The sequence below is a fragment of the Clytia hemisphaerica genome, unplaced genomic scaffold (genome assembly GCF_902728285.1).
Source record: "Clytia hemisphaerica strain Z4C2 unplaced genomic scaffold, Clytia hemisphaerica genome assembly, whole genome shotgun sequence".
Classification (NCBI taxonomy): Eukaryota; Metazoa; Cnidaria; class Hydrozoa; order Leptothecata; family Clytiidae; genus Clytia; species Clytia hemisphaerica.
The window spans coordinates 1,184,744-1,195,173 of NW_027103587.1; the positions used below are offsets into that span (position 1 = coordinate 1,184,744).

Here is a 10,430-nt window from a genome sequence, read left to right on the forward strand (position 1 = left end):
GTCTTGACGTTGTGTTTATCTAATGTTTGAACCTATTTTTGGACCTACCTCGGAGGTCCTTTAAATCAACTTTTGCTATTACCGCTTGTTTCCCGTCGGATTTTTTATGTGGTCACATCACAAAAGGTATCTGAATTCTGAATACACTTTAACCTAACCTTTTCACATTTCTTTTACTCCGTATTTCAGACTAGAATTTAACGAAAAATAAAAAAAGAGAGATATAAAGATGGGTCGTATGAGAAGATTGAGAAAACTGAAAAGTTGCGACCCTTTCAATAAACAGAACATCAATGCATCACGAGATAAAGTGAACGACAAGTAAGTATAATTATAACCTCTGTTTTAAGCATCTGAACTAAGATTTACCCCGGGGCCAACCCTTAGAATCCATTAGTTTCTTACATGGGAAGCCACGGCATGCTATTGGTTCGAAATTAGATAGGATTTTGTAACTTTTTTCAGAGGAGGGCGCGAATCAGTCATGGTAAAAGTTTTAATTTCAAAAAAACTGAAGTTACAATAGAAGCAAAACTCCTAACCCCTAAAACGAGTGAATAATTGACAATTTTTAGAATTAAAACTCAACGAAAATGATTACCATTTTCGGATAAAGCATGAAATTCTGCGCAAAAAAGTGTACTACAACATGACGAACACACATATAATTATATGTTCATTCAAAGTTTGAAATCTTGTGAATTCTTTTACGTTAAAGAAAAAGCTCTTAAATTCCTTATCTGATATTCCGATGGTGTATTGTCGGCCGCCCACGCTAAAGCTCTGAAGGAGCGGGTCAATATCACCATCGGAGACCTATAGTAGTCATCGTTTGATGTACCGCATCACAGTCGTGTCTAGCTGTCCTTACACTTTTTGCTTGACTATCGGTTGCACCCGACTGAATTTAGCATGAAAATCTCTGGCTGCCTGAGAAACCTTGCAGAAAAATGAAAAATGGTAACCCAAAGGTTCCAGATGTTAAAATTTTCCCGACCTTCAGAGCTTTAGCGTGCCGGAAGAAAATTTCTACATCGAGTACCAGATAATTAAATTCCATGCTCTATCCGATAGTATCAATCATTTATGCCAAATTTCTCCTTACTATGAATCAAGAATGCTAAATTTGGTTTACGCCGGCATTTTTGTAATGTAACGGCGATTGGTGTCAATCAATGTTGTAAGCGCAAAATTTAGATAGATACGAAACTGATATAATTTTGGACAAACAATGGGCTTTTCCAGAAAAAAAATTACCCTTACTGTTGAGGATATTGATTTTTCGAAGTATCGCACCCCCTGAAAAATATGCTCAACCCCCTGGATATCATCTCTTATAAGATGCTTACCCCTGGATATCGTATTTTTTACTTGAAAAGACATTTTACCCCCTGGATATCCGGTTCCTTCTAGATATTTAACACCCTGGATATCCAGGATATCCGATATCCTCAACGGAGTATCGGCACTTAATATTTCTAGAAAAGCCCATTTTTGTTTTGCTCGGATCGACCACATATCTTATTATATAAAAACACTAGATTGAGCTACCCTACCTTATCCCAAGCAACGGCATGTGAAGCAAAATAGTCCGCCATCTTTGCTGAAAGTAGGTCACAGTAGAAACCTTTTGTTTTCACTATTAAAATTATTTGACACTGCAATGACTTCAAAATTTCAAGGATCTCGCAAGCTAAATTATGACGTCACTTCATCCAATTATTTTGCCTCAAATAGGGTTGAGGGTAGGAAAAGCTCTATCTACTGTTTTATATGAGATATATCTGAGATGGACATGGATGTATAATGGTTTTTTTGTGACATGGATGAATTCGAACCCGTAAAGATAATGAACGATTCTTTCCTTTCCAGGTACGACAAACCACCATCCAAAGCTGAGTTAAAGGACGACAATTTTGGAGACTCTGTAACAGAATTTCAACGCTTTCAACAGTTTGTTGAATTAGGTGCATCCAAGCAAAACATAAAAAATAAGAAAAAAAGTGTTTCTTCAGTGACAGGTTTGGTATAAAAAAATGCTTTTTTAGTAATTTTTGTTTTGAATTTTTTTTTTAGAAGTATGTATTTTGAATAAAGAAAAGCGCCACACTCTAGGAAGCCCAACACCTTGCAAATTAAATGCGGACCTCAGGCGCTCATTTTAGAAATCACTATTAGGGGTAACAGTGTCCTCTTCCTTAGCATATGTCAAATTTTAATAATCTACATTAAATAAAAAATCTCAATTTTTGCCAAAAATCTCAAAAATGTTTCTGCGATGAATTTCCACAGAAAAGAACAGGAAAATAGCACAAATAGAAGTCTTGGGTTGTATTTGTATGTTTCAAACTCGAGAGAAGAAAATTTGTTGGATTTTTGTTAATATTTGTTAAATATCCCAAAACTGCAAAATAAAATTCCCACTATCTTTTTTCAAGCCATTTGCTAAATTAATCCTCTCTAAAAAACTTTTTCCGCCATCCGCCAAATCAAGGAATGGGCTATTCCAAAAATAGTCTATTCCGCCTATGTTGAGGAGGTGTGACGTCAAGAGTGGTCTGAAAAATAAAAAATCCAGGGTGGTCTTAAAAACGAGGTGGAAAATCCAGGGTGGTCCAAAAATGAGAAAAAAATCCAAGCGAGTCCTGAAAATCGGGAAAAAAATCCAGGGGGTCACTTCAACATAGGGGGGTACAAATTTTTTCAATGCTTATTTCTTTACATACCTTATCAGCCCTTTCTACGCAGGTCCCTTTTGCGACATCCCTTATTACGCCAAAGCTGAATTGTTTTTTTTTTCTGGCTTGGCACTTATTTGAGTCCGATCCCTTGCGACGGCGCTCAAGGGCCTACGTAAAAGGGACAGATAAGGTAACATTTTTCACAACAACACTTTATCTACACAGAAAAGAAGAGTAAAGGAAAAGCAAAAGAAAAGATTTCGAAAGTGGTTGAGAACTGTCAGCAACAACCTGGTGAAACAAAGAAAGACATGTTCCGAAGGCTGGATCAAAATATCCACAATGCAATGACTGAAGCTATCAAAGAAGAAAAAGTTGTCCGCAAGAAACGAAAAGAGTAACCTTACTGGCTTGCAACGTTGTTTCAACATCCATCTAATGTTCACAACGTCCATATAACGTTAGATGGGCGTTGAAACAACGTTGTGTGCCAGCTGAGAAGATCTTTGTCAGATCTTTTGTCAACTTTATTTTCTCCAATAAAGATGGACATATTTTTTGAAGTACAGCTTGTGAGAGGGAAAAATAAAGCTTAAATGAATACCTTTTATGTGGATTAGTTAAAAATATGAAAATGATAAAAACTACTTTTACTTTCCAATGGTTTGACTGCCGTTTTCTTGGAACAGTTTTTAATCAGTTTAATTTTCACAAGAATTAATTGCATGAGGCAAAAAAGTCGCGGATTTATTTTCTCAAATCGGCAATTTCAAAATTTTAGCTTGGATTTAATTTCGCAAATCAGCCAAATAAGAGTTGGAAAAAAATTATCGTCAAAAATATAAATTGCCAGTGTATGGTATGCGGAAAGTCTGTTTGAAAAAAATTTGGTGTTTTTTGCGAGATTTATTTTCGCGAAAAACAGGTAACATCTTGCGAAAATTAATCCGATTAAAGTATAGATTAATGTATCTTTTGAAGGGATTGAGAAATTTGTTCGTTGTATTTTTTTTTCAGAATAGTTTGTTTTGCGTTTCCTTCTAAATTCTTTCGCTGATTTTCGTTTTCAGGCATTTGAAGGCGCGAGACGAGAAACGTAAGAACAAAGGAAAACAAGTCAACCAAACATCTAGTGATGGGATGAAAGATTTCTCCTCCTTGAGTGGTAAAATATATGTTCTTATATAAAGCTCCTTAATAAATAATTCTGTACTTGTTATGATTCTGGCATTCCTATAATTTAAAAAACACGGACGTTTAGAAATCATTTTCGGAGGTGCTTTCCTAATAATGAAAGGAAACAAATTATTTTAAATATCGTTGGCACCCATAGTCTATCCGCACTTATTGCCGACCCAACAAAATATCAGCGTTTTGATTGGTCGAGAGCATCGAGATATTTGCGATATTTCATATTTCTCTAGTATGGAAATATGACCGCGTTGACTTTTGGGGGACTGGGTAAGCGGCGGGAGAAAAATCAAAACAAAAAATGCCGAAAACAGGAAAAGAACTAGCCTGTTAGACGAAAACCGCTTTTTTATCTCGATAAAACAAAGACAGGGGGGGGTCAACATCCAGATACCAGACCCATAGCCGGGTGGTGGTGTCTTTTTTTCCTTTAAAAGTCTGAAAAGTCAAGTTGGTATTGATGGGGGTGGGTCCCCCTTTTTTTAGAAAAAAAGAGTTATCCTCAGTTGGTATTGATACCAAAATAGGGGGTGGGTACCCCTTTTTTTAAATAATATGATTCAGAAAGTTGGTATCCATATCAAAATGACAGCAAAACTTTCCTAATTTTGCCCTTATAGCTAGAAAATACCCCGGGGTACATATCAGTGTAAACAGGTTTCAATTGGATTTGTTTTAGCTTTCGAGTATAATGACTGTAAATGAGTAATAAGTATAAATGACTTTGAAGTTTGTTTATTTTGGACTTTTTCGATATTTTCAAGTTTTATTTTTGATCAAGCCTGAAGCAAAAACATTTTTTCTGTGATAGCATTTGGTAATGAATCTATTCTGTTCTAAAATTATGTACTAATAATAGCTTCTCCTAGTTTTTGCACATCAATTATATTCAGATAATATTGATTCAGATTGATTTTGCTAGCTTCATTGGGTTTGTTTTTATCATATTGTCAGTTTTCAGTCATTTTCTATTTTAGCATATGACATTTTTTGTGTTGTGTTGAAGAAAGAGTATTTCAAAAATGAGTTTTTTTGAAGTTTCTCTTAGTACCCTGTTTGTGTGGGAGGGGGTGGGTCCCCTTTAAACAGCTTTAAACTCAAATTTGTCAGATTGGTATTGGTACTAAATTAGGGGGTGGGTCCCATGATATTTTGTCAAATTCAAAAAGTCATGTTGGTATCGATACCAAATTAAGGGGGTGGGTCCCCCCTTTTTCTGAAAATTATGATTTTCAAGTTGGTATCGATACCAAAATAAGGGGGTGGGTCCCCCTTTTTCTGAAAATTACGATTTTTCAAGTTGGTATCGATACCAATTTTGGGGTGGTGGTGTTAACTTAGCTCAAAAGGTCAAAAGTCAGGTTTTTGGGCTATGGGTTGGTATTATAAATGTTGACCCCCCCCTGACAAAGAAACAATTTGGTTTGTGGGAAGGTACTGGCTAGAAAAGAACTGACTTTCGGAGAAACTAACTTGGGAGTCAAAGGGAAAAACGCAACAAATATATTTTCAGATTAACTTTTACTTTGGAGTACTTCCATAAAAGACACTAAAATCAAATCTGATGAACTATAAGAAATTATAAAACTGCTTGAGACCACCTAAACTTTTTCAGCTTTTGGTATAAAATTCGTCCGTGTAATAACCAAACAGTTTTTTATCAATGTATACAAAAAAACTTGAGATTCTTGAATGTTTGCCAATAAGATTTCTCATAACATAGCAAGGGAAGTGAAATGTCTTGTATTAAACCAAATGACGAGTGATTTTTATAAAAGTTCTCTCCTAATTCTCGTTCTCGACGAGGTACGTCCTTGTTTGAATTTTCAACTCAACAATCATTACATCTTCCTTCTAAAATTCGAAACATTTAAAGCTTGACGATAATCAAGAAAGTATCCAAATTGTTTTGCTCTTGAAAAAATGTTGTTCTTTAACCATTATTACAAGCATACATTTCCATCATGGAACTCCTTTCCTGTGCTATTCTTTTCCATGCATCAAAACAAAAACATAGAAAAAGACTGAATGTTATCAATCTGATTAATCCAATGATGAAGGGTTTCTTCTCTATCGAAAGTACACCATCTGCATTTTGAATTATCAATCTAGAAACTTTCAAATACATCTCTGAAAAATCTGCAACTCTTCAAAACAAAACTTCTGGATCGAAAATGATCAAAAATGCTTCTATGTTTAATTTGTTTTCGTGTCAATATTTTCGGCGGGAACATATCGAATGTTTTAATGTTCGAATCTAACGTTCGAATTAGATTTTCGAATAAAAACATTCGAAACTACACAGAAGAAAGAAGCAAGGCGGAAGTAAGTTTTAAAATAAAAACAAAAATAAATTTATATCAGGACAATTTTTTTGAGTCGACAATAAATTAGTTATCACATGACTTCTCGTGCAATACTCGATATTTTACTCGTTCCGAGATTTTACCGATATTTTTCCTCGCCTAAAGGCTCGGAAAAATATTACGGAAAAATCTCGGAACTCGTAAAATATTTCTCGTATTGCACTCGAAGTCATGCGATAACTAGTACCAATTTAGAGGAAAATTGATAGAATAAGTGACGAGAATAATGATAACACTTTTATTTTTTGTGTCTGCTGTATCCACAGCGGTGTACGGGTAATGCATGACGGGTGCTAAAAGGGGGTCTATCTATCCTGCACTACTAAAAACAGACAAAAAGAACGACAAATTTCATAAGGAACGATAAAAAAGAACGACAAATTTCATATTTAGCCGTCCACAACCCCGACCGAAAGTGACTGTATCACCCCTTTTTGGACCTACCCCGGTGGGCTGTAGGTCCTATAAATTAACCTCTGTTCGTTCGTTCGTCCGTTCGTCCGTTCGTTACTAGCTTTTCTCGGGATTGGCTCATTAGTTTTTCCTAATTTTTGGCACAAAGATGCAAAATGGTAATGCCCAAAATGTGACGGAGCCCGATTTTCGAAAAAAATTCATTTCCGGCCGAAAATGCCGGAAATATGCCGGAAAAACCGGTTTTTTGGCATTTTCTCGAGATTTCATCATTAGTTTTTTCTGATTTTTTGCACAAAGATGCGTATTAGCAATGCCTAAAACATGGCCGAGTCCGATTTTTGAGAAAAATTCTATTCCGGCTGAAAATGCCGGAAATATCCCGGAAATCGCCGTTTTTGCAGATTTTCATTGGACTTTTTCCTTATATTTCGTTGTTTTTTCACACAAAAACATTATTTGTAGCAATGCCCACCATCAAGCATGGTTTAATTGTCAATAAAAGTGATTTTTGAAGCCGGAACTTTCTAAAAATCGCCGGAACAGCCTATTTTCGCCGGAAAACGGTATTTCTTGAATTTCTCGAGCTGTACTTTATATTTTTTCATGAAATTTTGCACACTGATGCAAAATGGCAATACCTAAAATATGACAGAGACTGATTTTCAATTAACGTACTTTTCCGGCCGAAAATGCCGGAAATATGCCGGAAAAACCGTTTTTTTGGCATTTTCTCGAGATTTCATCATTAGTTTTTTCTGATTTTTTGCACAAAGATGCGTATTAACAATGTCTAAAACATGGCCTAGTCCGATTTTTGAGAAAAATTCTATTCCGGCTGAAAATGCCGGAAATATCCCGGAAATCGCCGTTTTTGCAGATTTTCATCGGACTTTTTCCTTATATTTCGTTGTTTTTTCACACAAAAACATTATTGATAGCAATGCCCACCATCAAGCATGGTTTAATTGTCAATAAAAGTGATTTTTGAAGCCGGAACTTTCTAAAAATCGCCGGAACAGCCTATTTTCGCCGGAAAAACGGTATTTCTTGAATTTCTCGAGCTGTACTTTATATTTTTTTCATGAAATTTTGCACATGCAAAATGACAATACCTAAAATGTGACGGAGCCCGATTTTCGAAAAATATTTTTTCCCGGCTGAAAATGCCAGAAATATGCCGGAAAACCGTTTTTTTTTACATTTTCTCGAATTTTCATCTTTAGCTTTTTCTGATTTTTTGTAGAAAGATGCGTATTTGCAATGCTCAAAACATGGCCGAGTTCGATTTTTGAGAAAAAAATTTTCCCGGTTGAAAATGCCGGAAATCGCCGTCTTTGCAGATTTTCATTATATGTTTTCCTTGTATTTCTATGTTCTTCACACAAAAACATTATTGATAACAATGCTCACAATCAAGCATGATTCAATTGTCAATAAAACTGATTTTTGCGACCAGAACTTTCTATTAATTTTACCCTACAACCCTTCCCTCTCCCCCCATCAACAATCAATGATGAATTTATTGCGTTATGCATTTTCGCTAAACGATATATTTTCTGACTGATTTTTTTCTCCTCGCATTGCTATCTAACTTTCATCATCAGGTAGGTCCATTCAGCATCTAGCTTGTTTTTAATAATTTCTCATTGTTTATCACGGGAATTAACAACGTGATTTAAAAGAACGACAAATTACACTTGCGTGTTATTAATGCTGGAATTGCAAGACGAACCTACTGCTAATTCCGCATAAAATTGAGGAAAACTTTGAAAATGATGTTAAAAATTGAATATAAAAAAGGGAAGATTTTCTAATAGAGTCCTAGCATCATTTATTAGCTTGCTAGAAATGTTCAAGAAAAGAAGTGTCGTTCTACTAGCTTTTCCCCGATTTTGTATCCATGAATCTTTTTGTTTTTTTATGGTCTTTCTTTTTCAGATAAAGTGAAATTCGGCGAGCGAGTTGATGAACCTCCAACCATCACTTCAGCACCACGAAAAGCCTCATTGAAGGTCAGTCAGACCCCGTTTGGACACCATGACCATAGAGTAGAATCTCTTCCGTTCTCAGTCAAGAAAAAGTGAAAGCACTTATTTCCCATCCAGAACGCGCCGCAATCATGACGATGGATTGTATCTTGTAGTGGTTCCTTTGTTTTTGAGGACTGCAGTATTTGAAATCTAGCGATAGATTTTACTTTCAATTCGATGTTTGTGTGAAAGCCACGCGCGGGCGTTCTGGATGGGAAATTAAGTAGCTTCATTTCCCATCTAGACTGAACTTTGCTTTTTGATAATTTTTGATGACGCTGAGTCCAGTGAAGTAGACTAGAAGCATTTGGCGAGGTCGCCATTTTAAAATCCAAATAACAAAAAAACTATTTGGAGTTGAAAGATGTAATCAAAAATGAGAAACAAACATCAATAACAGATTTGCAATCTCTTATTCTCAAATAAAAACATTGCTTTCTACTGTTTTTACCTTTCAAAAACAACAAAAATCTGGTGGACTGTTTTACAGTCCGCCTAAGCAAAAGCATATTACCTTATACTACCGGGCCACTTAATCGCGCCATCCAGTCTATTAAAAAGCTTCAAGTGGACCCCGGGCTATTTCCCATCCAAAAGTTTCTACTCTAGCTCTTTCGGGGCTTTAAACTTAATTACCGTGACTCTACAGCAAATATTTTTTTCATTTCCCTTTTTTAAATTTTAAGGTCTTCTTTTTCTGCTGACAGTCGTTGATGGCTGAACTGGGAGGGCGTACATCTATTTTTGAAATTGAAAAGGAATTACGTCTAGTTTGTATTGTGTAGTGAAAGTGACGTTTCTGTAGTTATATTCCTCTTTTAAACTTTTTCCCGATGCGATATTTTCTTTCCAGACTCAACCAAAAACATTACAACTTCATTCGTTATTTAACAAAGCCGATAATGACGAAAAAGAACCGCCGACCAAATCCGACACCTCATCAAAAACAACGACTAAAAAACGACGACGTGAAATGAACGAGAAGGAGAAAGCCTCTTTTGATAACGAAAGACAAAAAGCAATCGATGCTTATCGGTTAGCCAAAAAACGAAGAGAGATGAAAAACACTTGAAAAGCCGAGTCTTGTATGTAAGAAAGAAATGCTATAAAACCGTAGGTTGCCGACTCTCGGCTTCCAGAAAAAAGAGTGGAAGAAAAAGTAATTTACGCTCGAAGCAGGATTTCGATAACATAGGTATATTTTCTCATTATGAGAAGACTTCAATGTCAAGATTCGGTGAATTTAGATGTGAAGATGGATCGGGGACATTGGTTCAACTTTTTGGCATTTTTGAGAATGATCCCTACCTTAAAGTTGTTCTAGTATCGACACCCCTCTTCTAATTCCGTCACCCTTCTTCAGAGTTAGGTCGAAATTCCTAAAAAGGGTGTCGGAATTAGATGGGGGATGTTGACATCAGACCAACTTACGGTATTTGATTGATCATCTTTTCCATGCCGCTGAGAAAGTCATTACCTGTTTCATGTTCTCTGAAGTTGAACGAAAGTTTTGACAGCTAGTATTTTGATGATTGCTTTTATAGACAGTGAACAAACTTCTTCCGTCTCAGACGAATCCACTTCCCAGCAAAGTATATAATAGAGGCTCTTCAGTATCGAAATGACGCAAAATTTTACACAATTTGAAAAATATATGTTTTTTACGTAAGGTGGTACATTTTCCGCCTGAGACAAGAAACTTTGTTTTGACCACGTAAAGAAGATTTGTATGTTTTGGAAATTTT

The 10,430-nt window shown here is 35.8% G+C and overlaps 1 protein-coding gene across 1 annotated transcript; it reads left to right on the forward strand.

The window, feature by feature from the left end:
- Positions 1-198: 198 nt before the first annotated feature.
- LOC136801441 (coiled-coil domain-containing protein 137-like) lies at positions 199-9,998 on the forward strand. Its single transcript, XM_067058079.1, has 6 exons — positions 199-321; positions 1,873-2,021; positions 2,907-3,078; positions 3,752-3,846; positions 8,594-8,667; positions 9,539-9,998. Exons 1-6 carry the CDS (start codon positions 230-232, stop codon positions 9,755-9,757), a joined length of 801 nt encoding a protein of 266 aa, XP_066914180.1. The 5' UTR covers positions 199-229; the 3' UTR covers positions 9,758-9,998.
- The last annotated feature ends 432 nt before the right edge of the window (positions 9,999-10,430 follow it).

Excerpts from the sequence above, each read along its gene's own strand:
- LOC136801441 (XM_067058079.1), top strand. The coding sequence starts at position 230 with ATGGGTCGTATGAGAAGATTGAGAAAACTGAAAAGTTGCGACCCTTTC. Across the intron at positions 322-1,872 it reads CGAGATAAAGTGAACGACAA|GTACGACAAACCACCATCCA; the intron begins GTAAGTATAATT and ends TTTCCTTTCCAG. Across the intron at positions 2,022-2,906 it reads AAGTGTTTCTTCAGTGACAG|AAAAGAAGAGTAAAGGAAAA; the intron begins GTTTGGTATAAA and ends TTATCTACACAG.